At 34.2% G+C, this 21,470-nt stretch overlaps 2 protein-coding genes across 3 annotated transcripts in view; one reads left to right on the top strand and one right to left on the bottom strand.

The window, feature by feature from the left end:
- The window catches only part of LOC125648690 (zinc finger CCCH domain-containing protein 18-like), a 21,065-nt gene extending 15,719 nt beyond the window's left edge, over positions 1 to 5,346 (bottom strand). For both annotated transcript variants that reach the window (XM_048875699.2, XM_048875706.2), the window contains exon 1: positions 5,156 to 5,346. The gene's annotated coding sequence lies outside the window, so the exon portion shown is untranslated. The remainder of the gene's footprint in view (positions 1 to 5,155) is intronic.
- Positions 5,347 to 5,367: 21 nt separating this feature from the next.
- LOC125648707 (beta-catenin-like protein 1) overlaps positions 5,368 to 21,470 on the top strand; it is an 18,047-nt gene continuing 1,944 nt past the window's right edge. The window contains exons 1-12 of the mRNA XM_056155731.1: positions 5,368 to 5,442; positions 5,750 to 5,920; positions 6,933 to 7,039; positions 7,800 to 7,943; positions 8,491 to 8,584; positions 11,792 to 11,885; positions 14,294 to 14,385; positions 15,520 to 15,592; positions 15,725 to 15,783; positions 15,905 to 16,053; positions 16,205 to 16,383; positions 19,377 to 19,474. Of these exons, the coding sequence (XP_056011706.1) occupies positions 5,413 to 5,442; positions 5,750 to 5,920; positions 6,933 to 7,039; positions 7,800 to 7,943; positions 8,491 to 8,584; positions 11,792 to 11,885; positions 14,294 to 14,385; positions 15,520 to 15,592; positions 15,725 to 15,783; positions 15,905 to 16,053; positions 16,205 to 16,383; positions 19,377 to 19,474 (1,290 nt within the window). The 5' untranslated portion in view covers positions 5,368 to 5,412. The remainder of the gene's footprint in view (positions 5,443 to 5,749; positions 5,921 to 6,932; positions 7,040 to 7,799; positions 7,944 to 8,490; positions 8,585 to 11,791; positions 11,886 to 14,293; positions 14,386 to 15,519; positions 15,593 to 15,724; positions 15,784 to 15,904; positions 16,054 to 16,204; positions 16,384 to 19,376; positions 19,475 to 21,470) is intronic.

The raw sequence follows: 21,470 nt of genomic DNA, 5'->3' as shown, positions 1-21,470 counted from the left end.
TTTTATTAGTCTAGTTTAATAATCTAAGAAAAAACAATTGACACCATTTGAAAAAATCAAACCACCATGTTGTTATTGAAACTTCATAATTAACAATAATTATTGCCACCCATCCAAATGATTGGGCTTGGGAGATAATGGGACTAAGTCCACTTGTAATGCACTACACAGGGGAATATATGTTCTTCAAATCTGTAATGAATATACTGTGTTTGTGGGATTTTATAAAGAGTAGTCTGAAAAGTGAATGTAGCTTGGGCTACTTTCCTGGGAAATATGTGATTACAGTGCACACTAAATAAAATCTGAAGCAAATACATGTAAATTTTAATTACTATATTTACTATCCAGATCCTAAATTGATTTGAAATACTGTTATAATGTTATTAGGTAAAGTACAATTAGTTATTTTATGTAGACAAAATATATTTTCAGTGCATTTTATGTGGAAATAAATCTTTAAAACTGTGCACTTCATTTGGGGATGTCTAATCCCAGAAATGGGAATATAGTATACTTACATGGCAGAGAAATTAATGTGTTTCCAGTAAATCAACAACATATTAAAATAGATGTATTTTCTCTGTAGTTTTGGTGTTATTTATTTTTAAATGAAGTATTAATTTTCTTAAAGAATAGTTGAGAACTTTCTGAAAGGGATATCATAAAATTTAATTTTGTTGCCATGTCCACTTGGGATGCATAAAAATGTGTATCTGCCATACAAGGGGTTTATACTTAAATCAAAAGAGAGAGAGAGAAAGAGAGAGTGAGAGAGAGAAGTCCTATGCAGTGTTCGAAATTGGTTTAAAACTTGGTATAAACCATGGGTCTATGCCAAAACAAGATGACACAGGCCTCATCAAATTGGCATAGACTGCAACATTGAAAAAAAAAAAAAAATTAAAACATTGTAATTTACTTCTAATGTACTTAGAAAGCATATTTTCTTTCCATTTCCATAACAATGTCCTCCTTTCCTCATAATGTTTATCAGACGTCGACCTTTGGGATGACTCTAGCTTTAAACCTACAAAATTGGCATAGACATTTTGGTCTATCCCAATTACAGTCTGTCATTTGACATAGACTCTTTGATGAACATCACATGACATGTTGTGTTTGTAAAAATCATGGTGCACACTCTGCACAGGGGAATTTCATCATGATCATCATTGTCGGTAGCCATGGTTACTGAGTTCGCAGTAGTATCTACCCAACCTCAAACCAAGGCTGCATTATCAGCAAAACCCTCGATTTTCATTAAAAAATGATGCAATAATTTTTTTGACCAATCACAGTCACAATAACAGATTTCTGATATTTTATTGGCTGTGCCCACAAGTCAACTAAAGTGTGCAGTATTTGTTTACAAGTAATATAAACGGACAAAAAAGGCTACAGATCCCTGTTTACAGAAGCAAGTAAAGGTTATGAGTATTCATTAAATGAAATTTGCATTAACAGCAGTGGTTATGCTTGTCAATTCTGTGTTAATAAACTTAATCGTATTCTCAAACTTGATGAGGAAATTCGACGTAAAGTGGATGTGTTGAAAAATCTGAAAGACTGGACTAGAGTTGATCAGACAATTGCCTAAAGAGAGTGGTGTGGTTACGCATATGATATGGTAAATTTATTACACCGGTGAAGTCAACAAAGAAGCTTCCATCAGTTACAACACCTAACAAGAGGCCAATGGGCCACATCGCTCACCTGAGTCAGGCTTTTTTTTTTATTGAGTTGGTTTACGGATCCGCCGCACTGATTTTTTGGGATGTTGGAAAAAAAAAAAATTGGTTTTTCACTCCTTTTTATATTTCCGACGCTGTAATTTTTCCTTTTCATAAAAAAAAAAATAGATTCCACTGGGTTGGATATTTGGACAGACGCCTCCGTCGAAATCTCAGGACAGTCCATAATATTCATGTGTCATGTGTGGAATATCAGTCAACTTCAGCCAGTGATAACAATTATTCTGCACCTTAGTAACAATGCTTTTTGCTTCCAATAAGTTATCTGTTTATGAAACTAACCTCTAATTAGCATTAGTTTTGCATTGCATACCATTTAGATACATAAATCCCAAAATAAAAACAAACACTTGTTTTCAGATGGCATCCATGACGTACGTTGGGTTGCACTAATCACCTAAACAAGTATAACCCTACCTGACCTTACCATGCATACATTTTGCCGAGGATACACTTTTAAATTCTTATTAATGAATTTTAAAGAAATATTCTTCATAATTAATATGTGCAATTCTTCATATATTGAAGGAGGTTGAAAACATATTTAACATTATTGAATTCATTCATTGTATAAAATTTGTTGACTACCAACAATAAATTGATCTGACCTATATAAAATTTAGAATTTTTGAAAAAATGTTTATCGTTCACGAATTTTATTTATAACTTGACTTCATAAATAAGACTTTAAAACTTCAAAGTAAATTTTTAGACAAAATATATGCTTGGTAAGGTCAGTCAGGATTTTAGTACTTCAGGTGATTAGTGCGTCCCTATATATGTCATGGATGCCATCTTGAATGGAAAAACGATGTGATTCTTTTATTTTGGGATTTACATAACTAAACGGTAAACAATGGACATTTGATAATGATAGAAAGTTAATAAACAAATAACATTCTTGAAGGAAACAGCATTGTTGCCAAGGTGCACAATAGTCGCTATATACCACCGTCTTAAGTTCACAGTAAAGAGAATAATTAAAGTTGATAATAAAACATTGACCTCAAATCAAGTTCATTTTTATTACTTAACATTTTTTCTTTTGAACTTTTTTTTTTTTTTACCTCCTCCGAACGGATTTGAAAATTTTGAAATCCGTAAACCAATTTAAAAAAAAAATTGACCTCACCTTGACCCATATCTGAAGACTTTCCCCCATTAATATTTACATGTAAAACCTTAGTCCCTATTGTGGTACCAACCTACCCCTGGAGGCCATGATTTGAACAAACTTGAATCTGCACTATGTCAGGAAGCTTTCATGTAAATGTAAAACTTCTTTGGTCCAATGGTTTTTGAGAAGAAGATTCTTAAAGATTTTCCCTATATATTTGTATGCAAAACTTTGATCACCTACTGTGGCCCCAACCTACCCATGGGGGCCATGATTTGAATAAACTTGAATCTACACTATGTCAGGAAGCTTTCATGTAAATCTCAGCTCTTCTGGCTCATTGGTTCTTGAGAAGAAGATTTTTAAAGATTTTCCCCTATACTTCTATGTAAAACTTTGATCCCCTATTGTGGCCCCATCCTACCCCTGGGGGCCATGATTTGAACAAAATTGAATCTGTCCTATGCCAGGAAGCTTTCATGTAAATGTCAGCTCCTCTGGCCAAGTGGTTCTTAAGAAGATTTTTAAATGACCTTACCCTAATTTTACATTTTTGTGATTATCTCCCCTTTGAAGGGGACATGGCCCTTCATTTGAACAAACTTGAAAGCCCTTTACCCAAGAATGATTTGTGCTAAGTTTGGTTGAAATTGACGCAGTGGTTCTGGAGAAGAAGATGAAAATGTGAAAAGTTTACAATGCCGACGACAGACAACGAACAAATATTGATCAGAAAAGCTCACTTGAGCCTTTGGCTTTCATGCTTAGATGGTTGGAAAACTGACTGTATTTGGCTGGATATTATGAGTGGGAGACGCATTGCTGTTAAAACAATAAAAGGCATTTTGATGCAGTTCTTTTTTCTTCGTTCTTTTTATGCAATACAAGGTACTTGAATCTGGTCTGACAATGATGTAAAAATTTCGACAACTCTGCTGTCATATTAACTGTCAAATCTGTGTCATTACCTACGATGTTGATTTCACTCCTACACTGACAGAAATGCTATATGTCATGTAAAGATAAACTGCAATGATCTTACGGACCATATTCTGTTGGTATCTGAGTGGTGAAAATGCTAACCCTCAACACAGTAATGATTTAAATCTCTGTTGCATAAAAAACCACATGTTCTCAACATCACTCGGACGCCATATTTATTGTTTTGGTGTAAGTAAAATCTAAACCGAACCGAAATCCGGAATTTGTAATCGGTGCATCGAATCGAATGGTATGAATCGCAGTGCACCGAAATTTTCGGTGCATCGCACAGCCCTATGAAAAAGTGTGACACACACTAAACATGATGTGAATTGTTTCTATGAAATTGATAACATAGTCAAGAAATTTCATATCAAAGTTGCTGAGTAAGAGGCAGTCTGAAATCCAGTACACATCATGAGTGTTTTTGTTTTGATTAATATATTTGCAGAAGTATCAGACATTTTAGAACTTTTTCTTCTTTTCACGTGAAACACAAAGAGATGTACTCCACGGGTGTTTTTCTCGGTTGTATGGGATATATTTACTTTCGCTAGACAGGGATAATCGTGTTTTAGCGAGAATATCTCGCTATAGGGGAAGTGTTCCCAACCTGTAATCACATGACACTTCCCCTATAGCGAGATATTCTCGCTAAAATGCAATTATCCCTCTTTAGCGAGAAATAAACATTACCATAAACAGGTGTTTTGGCGTCTTTATTGAAAATAATGGCAAATCCCATGCAACGCTGAATAAGTGCAACACACACTCAACATGAAGCGAATTGTTTCTATGAAATTGACAACATAGTCAAGAATTTTCATATCAAAGTTGCTGCGTAAGAGAGAAGCAGTCTGAAATCCAATACACATCGTGAGTGTTTTTGTTTTGATTAATATATTTGCAGAAGTATCAGACATTTTAGCACTTATTCTTCTTTTCATGAGAAACACGAAGAGATGTACTCCACGGGTGTTTTTCTCGGTTGTACGGGATATATTTACTCTCGCTAGAGTGGGATAATCGCGTTTTAGCGAGAATATCTCGCTATAGTGGAAGTGTTCCCAACCTGGTAATACACAGAGTTTCCATATTTCTATTTTGTAAAACAGCATTACTTTACAAGGTCTTTATTCATTTAAGGGATACAATAACATCGTATGGTACCTATAAACAATTCATATGTTGGATATTTGAAACAGAATAAGTCCATAGAATGCAATTACTGGAAATCATGTATGATTATGTTGGAAACAATGCATGTGCGTTTAAAATCATATACAAAATATACAGTTCTTACCTAAGAATCAAAGAAGAGACAATCGAATCTTAGATTTCGTCACTTTCAATTTTGTTTTATCCTTGTCCTGTTGTTAAATGACCGTCATAATACATCTAAACGGTAAAATATTAACACTCTTTACAATTTGACCGACTCTATAGACGTCGCCATTAATATTTCGTGATTGGTCCGTTATGATCACGTGCCAGTCTTTATCGGTACTCCTCTAATTTCTTGACACTTTTTTATCGATAAGTCGAAAAACATCGTTTAAAATGGACGTCGGAGAGCTACTTTCTTTTCAGGTACACACGCTTTTACTAAAATTTCAGAACACCCAGGGGTCTATGAGTGATATTTGTCATGAAATATGGGATTTTGATGAGATATATAAATATCAAATATAATTGTGAATGTGATGCATCGTAATCTGACTTAAGTGATTTGTAATTTGGGTAAAGACAAAATTATTTCATTCTATTTCGAATTTCCTCCATCATTGTCTATGACAATGAAATTCAACTAAATGATGCTATTTCCATTAATTTCATTTAAAGTGAGATGTTTTTATATTTATATTACCTGCATCAATGTTTATCTGTTGAATTGAAGCCTGAGAAACCATTGCCACCTGGAAAAGGCAGAAAGAGATTCCATGATGATAACGCCTCGGATCCAGTTATTGACAAGAGGAAGAGAGGCCAAGTCTCATTTTCTGAGGATTCCAAGATCAGTGAAGAGGAAAGAGAAAAAATTCTACAACTTGTGGAGACAGAGACTGATGTAAGTGTCAGATAGTATTGCAATATACAGACCCTGAACCATGCTATTACCTGATTACACAGGGCCAAAAATAATAATTTTTATTCACTGGTCACTTGGGCTATCAACTTAAATTTTTAATGGTCATTTAATAACTTTTCCTGTCCGAGTGTCGGACAAATGGATATAAAAACTACTGGCCCAATTTTCATGATAAGGCCTAGTATCTTGGAATGGAAACCCCTCTCAATAGGGAGGAAAAAAATTGTGAATTGAATACTCTTGCAGGAATGCTAATTTGCACAAAGAACTGAAAGTTTATTGATTTTATCAGTAAAAAAACAAAACAAAATGAAGTCATTGAAGAGCACTTTTGGAATATATGCCATTTTGCAAGGCAATACTCTGTTATGTTGAGCTTTTGAATATGATAATCCTTGAATAATGAAAATATAAGTCTTTACATATATATATATAATTATATATACAGGGCTCAAAATTAACATATGCCCGTCAGTCTGTGACTGGTTAAAAGTCTGGCTGACTGACATACATTTGTTTTAGTCAGTCCGATGGGACTGGATAATTTTCTAAAACGTCATTTTGGAAAACATACTTATGTTGGCATTCCTCTGTAGATATCAGATGAACCAGATTAGTAAATATAAATCTCACATAAGTGTTACCAATACAATATTGTGTGAGGCATATCAAGTTAAATTCCGTTATTTTATTTTAATAACATGAGCGAAATATGTTTATTTATTTCTGAAAAACTCTGGTGGACTGGAAAATTTTCTGCGAACTGGCTGAAATTATACCCTATTAGTCCGGCTGGACTGGTGACATGAAAAGTTAATTTCAAGTCCTGTATATATGTGTATTTATATATGTATATTGATATGTAGTTTTGGGGATTTTCTTCAGTTTTATCTGCAGCATCAAAATGGCCTTATTGCAACTCATTCTTTAAAATGTTTTTGAATTTGCAAACTCGTTCGTTGTGTTTCTCTAGCATTTTCTATTTTTTTAGGCTGAAACTCTAGATGAAACCAGTCTTAAAAAGATGCTTTTGAATTTTGAGAAGAAAGTTTACAAAAATCAAGAGCAAAGGATAAAATATCCAGACCTCCCAGAAAAGTATGTGTTTATACAGTGTATGTGTGTGATCAATCCATTGTTTAGACAGTGTATGTGTGTGATCAATCCATTGTTTAGACAGTGTATGTGAGTGATCAATTCATTTAGACAGTGTATGTGTGTGATCAATCCATTGTTTAGACAGTGTATGTGTGTGATCAATCCATTGTTTAGACAGTGTATGTGTGTGATCAATCCATTGTTTAGACAGTGTATGTGTGTGATCAATCCATTGTTTAGACAGTGTATGTGTGTGATCAATCCATTGTTTAGACAGTGTATGTGTGTGATCAATCCATTGTTTAGACAGTGTATGTGTGTGATCAATCCATTGTTTAGACAGTGTATGTGTGTGATCAATCCATTGTTTAGACAGTGTATGTGAGTGATCAATCCATTGTTTAGACAGTGTATGTGTGTGATCAATCCATTGTTTAGACAGTGTATGTGTGTGATCAATCCATTGTTTAGACAGTGTATGTGTGTGATCAATCCATTGTTTAGACAGTGTATGTGTGTGATCAATCCATTGTTTAGACAGTGTATGTGAGTGATCAATCCATTTATACAGTGTATGTGTGTGATCAATCCATTGTTTAGACAGTGTATGTGTGTGATCAATCCATTGTTTAGACAGTGTATGTGTGTGATCAATCCATTGTTTAGACAGTGTATGTGTGTGATCAATCCATTGTTTAGACAGAAAATAGCTCTAATTGTTAGACCAGACTTTGAATGAATTTCATGTTATCTTTTCTAGATTCATGGAGTCTGAAATTGAATTGAATGAAATAATCCAGGAAATGCATGTCATTGCTACAGTACCTGAGCTGTATCACATTCTTGTGGACCTCAACACTGTCCAGTCCTTACTACAACTTCTCTCACATGAAAATACAGATATCCTTTATTTCAATGTCATAATAAAAAGTGACATTTTTTTTATTACTTTGAAGCATGTAAATCTTTATTGTTGTGTTAAAAAAAATTCATTAACCCGTGCAGATCTTGATTTTGAATATGTTGAAATTTACTAATAGATTTTAAAACCAGCAATCAATATTTTTAGAAAGAGATACCCGGTGTTTGTAAACCTTTGTAAATTATCTTCCTTTGAGTTCTCAAGAAGTTATTATGAATGCTACAATAATAGTATTAGTGTAGCGGTTTTGAATATTATGCAGTAGTCAGAATTAAGCTGGTTCAATCGTACAGGAATTCTTTCAGTCTTATTTTTCATTTTAATGAGTGAAACTGTATTTTATGAAATAAACATCCTGTATACATGTATCTAAAGGTCAAGATTTTTTTTCCTTATGTGAATTGACCAAATAATTAGATTTACCACTCAAGAATACTTTGGTTCACTGAACCTCCATGGATCAGTATTGAAATTCTATGATTCGCATGTATAATATACGAGTTACTTTTTCTTAATGAAGATTACATATTTCAATAGCAGTTGTGGATTTGATTCAAGAGATGACTGATGTGGACACATTGAATGAAAATGATGAGGCAGCCACAGCATTTACAGATGTCATGGTAAGGTTTTCATCTACCTTATGATTACATACTTTGTTGTCTGCATATTACTTTGTCTAGTGTCTGTCAGGGTGGATTCACAGAACAATTTGTTATATACATGTGTACTGCACAATTCTTATCTTTACATTGATATCAATACCTTATGGTGTCTAGTAATATTTATGTATTTTGTTATATCCCATGCTAGAAGTTGGAGGGGCATAACTCCTTTAAAACTGCTCAACAGAATTTCATGAAACTATGTAGTTAGCAAGGACATACAGTATGCAGGAAATTCTGATTCATTGTTACTGGGAATTATGCCACTTTTGAACTTAGTTGCCACTGTTTGTCCTGTACTTGTCAGTACAATTCCTCTGAAACTGCTTAACAAAATTTCTTGAAAATTTTTGTTATTAGGACATAATATGCAGAGTGTGCATATTCTCAGGAAATTTTGATTCAATGCTTTTTTCTGGGGGAGTTATGCCCCCTTGGACTTGGAAGTTTGGCCAAAATGAAATATACTACTGAAACAGTTTTATAGTGTAACTCCTCTGAAATCGCTGAACAGAATTTTACATACATGTAACTTTTTATTCAATATGGACACACTGTGTAGATGTGCATATCACAGGAAATTCTGATTTTTTTCTTCTTCTGGGAATTATGTCCCTTTTGAACATACACTGTAGAAGTTTGTCTAAAATATACTATTTGGTACTCCAATGAAACCGCTAAACAGAATTTCATTTAAATTTGTATTTATTAGCTCTTCTGAGCTGAAGGCTCAAAGAGCTAATCATATGGCCATATGTCTGGCGTGCGGTGTGTGTCAACTTTTTGGAAAAAGGGCTATATCTCAAGAACCCCTTGACCAATTTTTGTCAAATTTGTCACAGGGTATCCTTGGCCCAAGGACTTTCATTTGTACTAAAAGTAGGGTTGTGACCATTTAACAAGGGGAGATAATTAGGAAAATGCAAACAAAAGTAGTGGTTGCTAAAAAAATCTTCTTCTCAAGAACCACTGGGCAAATTATCACCAAACTTATGCATAAGGATGAGGATAGGTTGTAGATAAAAAATTGTTCAAGGCATCATCCTGGGGCAAAGGGTGTGGTCCCAAGGTCACTTCAAAGTTGACCTTAAATTTTGTTTTGTTAAAACTTTGATATTTTGCTTAGTATAAGGACTAGGATCATCAAATTTTGTCAGTTGATGCATCTTAGGACCTAAAGTAGGTCATGGTGACCTACTTTTTGAATTTCGCAGGTAATTATTATTAAATGGATTTTGATGCATATCTTGGACACTTTTGAGCCTATGATCATCAAAAGTTGTCAGTTGATGGATCATGGGACCTTGAACTGCGTCATGTGAAAAGTATGTCACCATGACCTACTTTCTGAATTTTATGGCTAATTATTTATGAATACATTTTAGGTTGTTATTTCAGATACCGAGAGGTTTAGAATCATCAAACCTTGTAAGTTGATGCATCTAGAGGCCTTGAAACATATTTATAAAAAAAAAAAAAAAAAGTAGGTCACTGTGACCTATTTTTGGATTTTGACAGCTATATTTGAATATTTCAGATACTATTTGACTTTGATTATCAAACTTTGTCAGTTGATGCATCTCGAGTCTTTGGAGTGTGTTGACCAAAAAGTAGGTCACTGTGGCCTTCTTTTGGAATTTGACGGCTATATTTGAATACTATTTGACTTGTCAGTTGATGCATCTTGAGTCTTCAGTGTGTCGACCAAAAGTAGGCAGTCTTTACGAAAAACTTTGTGAAGCACAGGCCCTTCGGTCCTCCCAGTATAATAATTTTGCAAGCCCGAACAATATTTTAATGGCCCAAAATGTTTTTTCTAATTTGACCACTTGTCATTTGCAAGGTACAAGCATGTTCTACTGTAGGAAAATACATATCCAGATGACCATAGTTAAAGAAGAACTGACATTAGAGAACTGGGGCTTAACTTTGCGATCTCTTTTTCTCCTTGTACTACTGGGTTTTTTTTTTATTTATTTGGATCTGATGGTTGTGATTGTGAAATACGCTTGTGAGGTTTGGAATTTCACTGACGAGCCCCCTCCCTACACGGGTTGAATATTATTTTACGTCCCTGTTGAAAATTTTTCACTCATATGGAGACGTCGCCCCTGCCGGTGAAGGGCTACATAATTTAGGTCTATGCTCGGCGCTTATGGCCATCGAGCAGGAAGGGATCTTTATCGTGCCACACCTGCTGTGACACTGGACCTTGGTTTTTGCCATCTCATCTGAAGGACCGCCCCTATTAGTCGCCTCTTACGACAAGCAAGGGGGTACTGAGGACCTATTCTAATCCAAAACCCCACGGGAATCCCAACACGGACATTGGAAGTTAATGTAAATATATAGAATGTGCATGTATTTTTTATATATGCACATATTATATATTTACATTAACTTCCAGTGCTGTGCCTCCCTATATTTCATAAAAGGCAGGATGGTTGATCATTTTTCAATGCGAAATTTCATTGCTACATGTAAGTCATGACAAAGTCTGAGTCAATCTCACGCTATATTTGTAATATATACAAAACATACAATAAAACATTTACAGGCCCTCCGGACTCCTGGGTTAAATATTTTTAGAAGCCCGATCCCGATTTTACTGGCCTCGGGCATCGGGCCACTGGTTAACGTCGAAGACTGAGTAGGTCACCGTCACCTACTTTTGGACAGTTACATTTAAATTTTCAGGTACTATTTGACTTAACATCATCAAACTTTGTTAATTGATGAATCTTGGTTAGTGAGAATTTTTGCCTGTTCTACAGTGTATCAGAAGAGTGATTCTAGGCCCATGGGCCTCTTGTTATGGACATACTATATAGATTTGCATATTCACAGGAAATTCTTATTTGACTTATGCCCCTTTTGAACTTTGAAATTTGAACAAAATATGCTATTTGATGCAACTTGCGTGAAACCGGTTTTCAAGCTACATGTAATTGAAATATTTCTGTTTTATATTTTACACAATTTTCATTTCTAATCAATATTAAGTATGACTTGAGTGATACCATTTACTTACATGGGTGAAAATAGTACAGTATAGCACAGAGGCATAAGAATTTTTTATGCATAGCATTACCAATCACTATATGTAACATTGTCGTTCAATATGGGGTATGTAAGCTTGCTCAATTTTTCTTTCATTTTCTACAGGTTGATGGGCAGATTGTGGCAATACTTGTGCAGAACATGGAGAGATTAGATGAAAATAATAAAGAAGAGTCAGATGGCGTTCACAATACATTAGGTATTGATGCTTAGAGTTAGTTATATTGATACTTAGAGTTAGTTATATTGATACTTAGAGTTAGTTATATTGATGCTTAGAGTTAGTTATATTGATACTTAGAGTTAGTTATATTGATACTTAGAGTTAGTTATATTGATGCTTAGAGTTAGTTATATTGATACTTAGAGTTAGTTATATTGATACTTAGAGTTAGTTATATTGATGCTTAGAGTTAGTTATATTGATACTTAGAGTTAGTTATATTGATGCTTAGAGTTAGTTATATTTTTTAAGATAAATAGGATCACTGGTCTAGTTAGTGTTAATCTAATCAAAATTAGATTCGCTCATCTACTATGTGTAGCGATAATAGATGAGCGGATCAAAGGATGTAATTATACCCCTGCGAACGAAGTTCAGGGGGTATAGTCAGGGCTCGAAATTAGCGAGAAATACTCGCAAAATGCGAGTACATTTGGAAAATAGTGAGTAAAAATAATGGACACTCGAAAATCTTAGAGAGTGGTGATTTACAAACTATGATCGTATCGTTTCCGTTTTATACGGTGATGCACTATTCGCTTTTCTTAAACTTGCACTCTGAATCATACAAATGCTTACATGAACGACCAATTTCAACAACCGTTTCTATCCGGATTTTTCTTTTATGATTTTTTTAAGAAACTCGGAGTCAAACAAATGCTTTAGAGGTCGGACATCGCATATTGACATGTGCCACGAGTCATGTTCACCTATAGGGGTGATTAAATTGAATAATTCCAAATATGAGGTTTTTGTTATTCATTTATCTAAAAAAAAAAATATCGGAGTCTATGTTTTACCAAGTCTTCCGGTAGTTATTTTTATCAGAATCATGAGAATGTCCTATCTAAACAGGGATTTTTTAGGCCCATTTTGGGTCCGAATTTCGGCTTTTCCCTTCCTAAAAATTGCCAATTTTTTCCCAATTTAGTTTGCATTTTCCCCAATAATAGAATTATGAAAGGAAAACGTATTTGAAAAAAATAAACATTCGATGTGAATTATATACATAAGAGTTATGGGAATGGTGATTTGGATAAAATAGATGAAATTTTAGAATGTTAAAGAAAATTAGTCATGTAAAATAAAGATAATATTTTTGATATGATTTTAAAACTTATTTACAGTAAAATTGATTTTTTCCAATTTGACTGAAATGTCAAAAAAAAATAATTCCCAATTTGAAAGCCACAGGACCCTTGTTAAAAATGTAGAAAAATCACTGCTAAATTTATTGTCATATTGAGGTCAGGTTGTAGTGACAACACGGGTGCACTTCTCACCGCGTAGACGATTATCAAAAAAGTTCATAGGACTCGTGATCGTGCTGCTTATAAAACCATGAGTCCTGTATTCACTTTAAAAAATCACTAGTGACAACCCTGATGTGGCATGCAATTGGAAGAATGGATCTAGACCTGCTGTAAACAAGTTGTGGATTAGACTGTTAGAGGTGCGATAATCAAGAGACCTTGCATTGCATCATATGACTTGCGTAACTTAGTGTCTTGTCCAAACGATGCCTGTTGACCCACTAGGCTCAGTAATGATGGGGAAAATTATGGATTTAAAAGAAATATAAAAAAGAGCACTGCTTCATTATTTTTGTTTTAGCTTGTAGGTTTTCATTTTAGCCTGTGGATTTTTCACCCTCAGGCTAAAATTAGCCTGTGGTAGAAAAGGTTAATTTCGACCCCAGGAATCACTCTGTCTGTCTGTCTCTGCAGATTCGTGTCCGGGCCATAACTTCTTTGTTCTTTGACATAGGCATACCATATTTGGCACACAGGTGGATCACCATGAGACGATGTGTCGAGTACCTTCATGACCTCTATGTGACCTTGCCCCTTGACCTCAAGGTCAAAATTAAAGGTTTTTACAATGGATCCGTGTCAGGGTCATGACTTCTTTGTTCTTTGACATAGGCATACCATATTTGACACATGAGTGTATCACCATGAGACAATGTGTTGGGTACCTTCATGACCTCTATATGACCTTGAACTTTGACCTCAAGGTAAAAATTGATTATAGGGTTTTGACATAGTCATACCATAAGACATGGGTGTATCACCATGAGACTATGTGTCATGTACATTCATGACCTCTTTATGACCTTGACCTTTGATCTCAAGGTCAAAATTATAGGTTTATACCATGGATTTGTGTTTGGACTATATCTTTCATTTTCTTCTACAAAGGCATACCATATTTTTACACTCAGGAAAGAGGTAATTTATACCTATTAACAACACCTTTTGGGAGATTGGGGTAAGCCGGGGGGGGGGGGGGGGGTATTCTTAGTGAGCATTGCTCACAGTACCTCTTATTTTAATTAGATTGAGTTAGTGTTATCCTATTAGATTATATTCTTTTCTTTTCAGCAATTATTGAAAATTTACTAGAATATCGTCCTGAGTTGTCATCAGATGCAGCCCAGCAAGGATTAATGCAGTGGTTATTAAGAAGGATAAAGGTGAATATGAATGGGTTTTTTTCTGTAAGGCATTTTACACAACAATGTGGATAAGTAGTATCAACTCTGCGGCTAAGAGTGTAACAATCTGTATCTACATCTCCAATGTTTTTGTCATAGATACCTTTACAAATTGTAATGATAGCCATTTTCCAGTGAATGTGTTGCAGTTGTGAGCAATGCGTGTATGAATCTTGATGAAATTACTATATCTATTTTGACGACTTGGAATTCCAACAGAAATGAAAATAGAATATGAATATAAAAAATGAATTTCATTTTTGAAAATACATGACATTAACATGCTTCAATAAGTTCATGAAATATACAGTTCATACCCTCGTGTATTTTCGGAAAAGAAATTTATTTCTTAAATTGACACTTCGATACAAATGCAAAGTTACTTACGACATTGAAAAAATATAACAACATTTGTGTGTAAACATTGCACGTCTATATGTGAAATGTTAGTAGGTAAAATAGATCAACATTTGTGTGTGTATATTGCACGTCTATATGTGAAGTGTTAGTAGGTAAAATAGATCAACATTTGTGTGTAAACATTCCACGTCTATACGTGAAGTGTTAGTAGGTAAAATAGATCAACATTTGTGTGTAAACATTGCACGTCTATACGTGAAGTGTTAGTAGGTAAAATAGATCAACATTTGTGTGTAAACATTGCACGTCTATACGTGAAGTGCTAGTAGGTAAAATAGATCAACATTTGTGTGTAAACATTCCCCGTCTATACGTGAAGTGTTAGTAGGTAAAATAGATCAACATTTGTGTGTAAACATTGCACATCTATACGTGAAGTGTTAGTATGTAAAATAGATCAACGTTTGTGTGTAAACATTGCACATCTATACGTGAAGTGTTAGGTGGTATATAATATCTTTGTAAAATATAATTTTCCTTCTCTGATTAGGATAACTTTAAAATTAATGTACAGAGCAAAGAATTAATGTAGAGACATGGTTGTTTATTTCTCTTGCTTTCACACAGTCAGTCACACATGCTGTACTTTGTATACATCTGTAAGACTTCAGGTCTTCTAGAAATTCTAGATGTGTAAAGTGACACAGCAACATTATTTCATTCATTAAACATTGTCATGTCTTCAAATTACAGGCAAAAATGCCATTTGATGCCAACAAGTTGTATGCCAGTGAAATTTTAGCCATTTTGTTACAGAATAGTGATGGTAGGTGAAAGCTTTAATGCACATTAAGATTCGTATGTAAAATTTACATTCACATAATTGCAAATGTAGTTGTTTTAGATGAATGCTCTAAAGTGTCATAATCTATTTATAACATGTTATCTCTTTTGCCAGAAAATCGTCTTTTACTTGGGGATTTAGATGGAATTGATGTTTTATTACAACAATTGGCAGTAAGTACACATTACATAGTCTATGAACCTATTAAAAGTTGACTGTCTCTCCAATAAACATGAACTGTTGTGAAAGAATAGGCTTTTAAAATGCATATCAACACATGTTGGATCATTCTAGGCATACAAACGACATGACCCCACCAACAAGGAAGAAATTGAAATGATGGAGAATCTCTTTAACTCATTGTGTTCCTGCTTGATGCGGTCAGAAAACCGGATCAAGTTCTTACGAGGGGAGGGACTACAGTTGATGAATCTCATGTTGAGGTGAATTAACGTTCACTGGATCAATCATAACTTTTAATAAATTTTTCTTATTCATTTTTCTTCATGTAAATAATATATGTTAAGATACATTGAGCTGGATGAATTGACTGTTATTAAAGGAGTTTTGACAAAATAATTTACATTATTGTAGGGAAAAGAAAATGTCAAGGAATAGTGCAATTAAAGTGCTTAACCACGCCATGACAGGTCAGGAAGGTGTAGACAACTGTCAGAAATTTGTTGACATCCTGGGACTTAGAACTGTTTTCCCTTTGTTTATGAAAACTCCTGGCAAAGGAAAAGCAGGGCCATCACCAGCTGAACTAGAAGGTACTGTACATACTGTACTGTAATCAGCCCTCACCTTGTAATTTAATTCTTCATCGTGAAGACTTAACAAAGTCTGGAGTTTAGATTCTGTCTGTACAGATCACAGGTGATTGTACTGTTTAAGGCAATTCCACCCTTTTAGAATTATAGGTTCAATCTTACATTTGATTGTTGATTCTTCAAATAATAAATCTTAGTAACAAATAAAAGTGATAAAAAAAAAGTATGTTGCGGTATTGATAAAAAAAATTATCAATTAAATCGTCAGAAAATTGCAATTTTCATTAAACAGCAGTATCAAAATTTCACGAAAAGTGGTTGTAACAATACAAAAGTATTCATTACAATTTCATGAAACTGTTCCTTTAAAAATTATACAAACTTTTTTATGAAAAATAAAGGAAATCTTATCGCATAGTGGACTTGATAAATAATTTCATGAAAACAGAGTTATTGCCCTTGGATTCAATATTTTAAAACATATAATTGATTATTCATATATAACTTGGACTTGAAATATTTTATGGTTAGGCCAATTAAAATTAATTGATAGATTATCATTCCCACCCGCCCCTCAAAAAAGGGCCCGCCCAAAATTTTTTTATTTTCGCAAAAATTACGATTTCCAACAATCTTGCTTCCCAGTGACATGAGTGAATGATTAAAGTCACAGAATGTTGGTTTTATATCTTCTACCAAGGATTCTTTGAATGTTAACTTGATTTAACACTTTGTGTGATGCCTTTTGTCATTAATTTTTTTTTCTCAGGAAATAAAAATTAAAAAATAAAATCCTCCCACCCGCCCCATATTTTTTTTGTGACCCTGGATCTACAAATTAAGTTGAATTGGCCTTAAGATTTTTTTACAATAACCATTGAAAAAGACTCAGACAAAATTTACGTTCCTGTCATGCATACATCTTGTAATATTTACATTTGCAACTGTTTTCTGCTACATAACACTATTACGAGCAATACGTATTTATTTCTGGATAAATCTACTACGGGGTCAACAGAGGTCACGGCTGTGCGTATGAACATTTGTTAAAAGTAGGTAATAGGTACTACTTCTACTAAGGCAATACACATCTAGCAATCGCTCTCACTTACTACAGAAATCTTTCAATAGATGAAATCAACATCACAAAATGTATTTACGGTTTTATTTGTATTCCAAGCAGTGGACTTTCATCAATAATTGATAAAAGCATTTCTGTAAACAATGTCTTTAGTTACTAGCCTACTAGGCCTTTCGTCTGCTACAACTTCACCCTGGTCATCGGTGATGCGGAATTGTACCTACTGCTAGACGATGACATTAGGCTTTAGCAAAAAGGTCATTCACAGGATGTATGGCCGATAAGTCGTCAAAGTGCATTAAGACCTACACACCACACTGCTTCCGTGCCACAGCAGCCATAGGTGCTTGATGTCGGTTTCCAAGTTTATGTCGGGACATCGAAGCGAGGTTAAAAACCTATTACAAAAAATTATCGAGTCAAAAGAAGCGTTCAGTGAGCTCATGTTTATCAACAATTACATATCCAAATCCAAACCGTCCCTTACCTTCGTGCAGTTCCACATTCTCTGCGATGTTCAGTTCTTTCCGGAGATTCATCTGAGCTGCGTCCTCTGTCCTGTCTATAAATGATTTGCCTACACCTGACGACTGCCGCCCTGTTCTTCATGTTCCTCCATCTCAGTCTTCTGTTAACTCCGTAATATCCACAGAATATCTTTCAAAGTCGGTCTTCAACGTCTTCACTTTTCAAAAGTCAAAGCGCATCACAACTCGAAGTGTAACACTGCGCATCCCCGTTTGAATCATAATTCCCCCACCCCCTAAAATTAGACATATGGAAGAGTTTTCCATTATATACTCCCGAGTTAATGTATAAGTATATGTTGATATACTTGCTTTCTAGCGTCTTAATAATTAAAACAGTTCTTCATTTTATAGAACTTTGTTTTGTGTTGTCGTCATTTTGAACATCTATGACGCTTCGTTGTGGACGTCAACAATTTGAAATGTATGGAAACGTGTTGTTAACACAATTCAGTAATGTTACCGATCAAAAATGTAAATATAAGTAATAAGGTATCATTTTAAAATATTTATCGGGATATAAATACGGGTTGGTACATGATCAAATTTTCCATAAAGCCCTTCGGGCTTTATGGAATTTGATCACGTGACCAACCCGTATTTATATCCCGATAAATATTTTTAAATGATACCTTATTTCTTAAATATATCATTGACTTTGCAAAATCTTATGACGTCACAGGAGGGTGGAAATGCCTTAATAGTAAATTCGAATCCAAGCGATATAATTCCCTGTGGTACAGATCAGCTTTTACCTGATACACCTTGTTCTCGGCCTTTTAATTGCTAGCCTATCCCATTATGCCAATGAGTGTCATCAATTAAGGTGGCTTGCATCTTGAAAGAATTTCACAAATCAGATGAAATGACTTGATTAATTATGAAAGATCTGATGATATGTAATAACTACACATGTGAAAAAGGCAAAAATATGCACAATTTTGGAAGAAAAAAAATAAAGATTTTCCAAAATTTATTGAAAATAAATATAAACAAAAGACACAAGCGGATTTGAACTAGGAATCTGCGGGTCAGTAACCCGACACCTCATCCACTGAGCTACATGGATATACAAACAAATCGAGCGATACTTTACAAATAATTTCACAAATTATTTGAATTTCCATCTTGTGACGTAGTTTCATAAAATGTATAAGTCTTGATGTAGTGAGCTAAGTTTAACTTCACTATCTAGGAAAATGTAACTATAAAACTGTTTGGTTATATTAGATTGTATGGATTTACACAGACTTGGGAAATTGAATCCAAATTGTTTTTGGAAATTATTTATTGATTTGAAATTTATATTAGTCTAGCAGGTATTAGATACTTGTGTTGTGTTTATGATCATACTTTATCAGTTAAAAAGGCCAAATTGTTTTCAGAACACATCACCAACATCATTGCTTCCATGTTGAGGAATTGTCAGAGCACACAGAGACAAAGGCTTCTCAGTAAATTTATCGAAAATGACCATGAAAAGGTTTGTAATACATGTGCAACTTTAATTTCACAACAGATGTATGGAAGGATTTTATTAGTCCCTTACTGGCACAAGATCAGATTGAAGATGCATCACAGTTGTCAGATTTTTACAAGATTTATTGTACTTTGTTCTCCATACTTACAATTTTATATACAAAGAAGGTTCACTTTCATCATGGTTGATGTATTCTAACTAAGATTGTAAAATGTGGTTGATTGAACATCTTTTGAATTTGTTTGGTTGGCATTTTTCATCATGCACTGATGCTTTAATTTAGGAAACTGAAATTTTGTATCCGAGTTGCTAGTTTATATTTACAAATCAGGTTTAAAAATCATCACTGTTGAAGATGTTAACAAGATTAACAATACTTTGTGCCAAATGTAGTTTTTTAAAGACTTTTCTCCACTATTCTTTAACTTTGGAAATTTGATATTTAATACATAGAGTAAGTTTCACTTTCATTCCTGTTATTATATTCTATCTAAAATATAAGACTTCATTCCATGGTTGACTTCTTTAATTTTTGAATCCGTCTAGTTCTTTGTATTCTTTTTATTAACCCCATGCAACGAGTTGCAGAGGGTATGTTTTTGACCTGTCCATCCATCAATCCTGTTCTTGCCAGCGCAATTCCTCTGAAACCACTTCACAGAATTTCATGAAACTTTGTAGTTATAAAAAGGGCATTCTGTGTAGTTGTGCATATTCACAGGAAATTCTGGTTAGATATTTTTTCCTGGGACTTAAGCCTCTTTTTAACTTAAGTTTGAACTCTGTCAGTCCTGTTCTTGTCAACAGAATTTCATGATTTGTTGTTAATACAGGACACACTGTGGAGATGTGCATTTCACAGGAAATTCTGATGCAATGTTTTTTCTGGGAGTTCTGCCCCTTTTGAATTTAGAAGTTTGGCCTCCTTCAATCCAGTTATTGTTAATGCAACTCCTCAAATACTGCTTAACAAAAATACCTGAAACTTGGTATTCAATAAGGACATACTGTGTAGATGCCCATATATGCAGGAAATCTGATTTGATGGTGTTTTTTTATACACCCGTCTTTAAACAGAACGTATTCTGGTACAGCAATGTCTGTCAATCCGTCCGTGGTTTTCTGTTTCTAATTTCATTTCTCTTTCACATATCAAGCTGAAACTTACTAAGTAGCTTCTTTGTGGATCACTCTAGATCATCTTGCAATTTTGATCGATTTTGACCTCTCGCAGGAGTTTTGCCCCTTCATTAGAAAATTATTGTTATATGGAGGTTACATAATTTGTCTGGCTAACTCCTCCCACAATTTTCAAGCGAGGACCATTTTGTTTTACAGAGTGTGTGTATGGATATGGAAGATGTGCATATAAAAAGGAATTTGATTTCTTTCAATTTTTGAGAAAATTACAGGTTGTTGAATTTGGTCCATTTTGAGAAAATATTGCAAAGAGAGTACATGATTTGTTCAGTGAACTCCTCCCAGTTTTCAAGTCAGAACCTCTTATTTTACAGAGAACCTTCTTATTTTACAGTGTTTATATAGGTATCGAAGATGTGCATGTGACAAGGATTTTGATTTCCTTCAATTTTTGAAAAACATAACAGGTTATTGAACCTGAGTCAGTTTTGAGGAATTATTACATAGAGTACATGATTTGTCCGTTTTCCTTCCCCAGTTTTCAAGTGAGGATCTTCTTATTTTACAGATCATTTATATGGGTATGGAAGATGTGCTTGTGGCAAGGGTTTTGATTTTCTTCAATTTTTGAGAATATTACAGGTTGTTGAACTTAGTCCATTTTTCGGATTACATGTATTATGCAAAGAAAGTATGTCACAGCATGATGATGGCTGATACTACCTGAAGCAAAGTTCTACAAATCATGGCTTAAGAAAAACACCCTATGTAAGCATTTTCACAGGTGTATTATGTACCATTTGCAGTATTCGTTTTTTTTTTAGTTATGCTCCTTTGAACTTGAAAGTTTGGTAAAAAT

This window comes from Ostrea edulis, chromosome 1 (assembly GCF_947568905.1).
Source record: "Ostrea edulis chromosome 1, xbOstEdul1.1, whole genome shotgun sequence".
Classification (NCBI taxonomy): Eukaryota; Metazoa; Mollusca; class Bivalvia; order Ostreida; family Ostreidae; genus Ostrea; species Ostrea edulis.
This window is presented reverse-complemented; position numbering and strand designations above follow the sequence as displayed.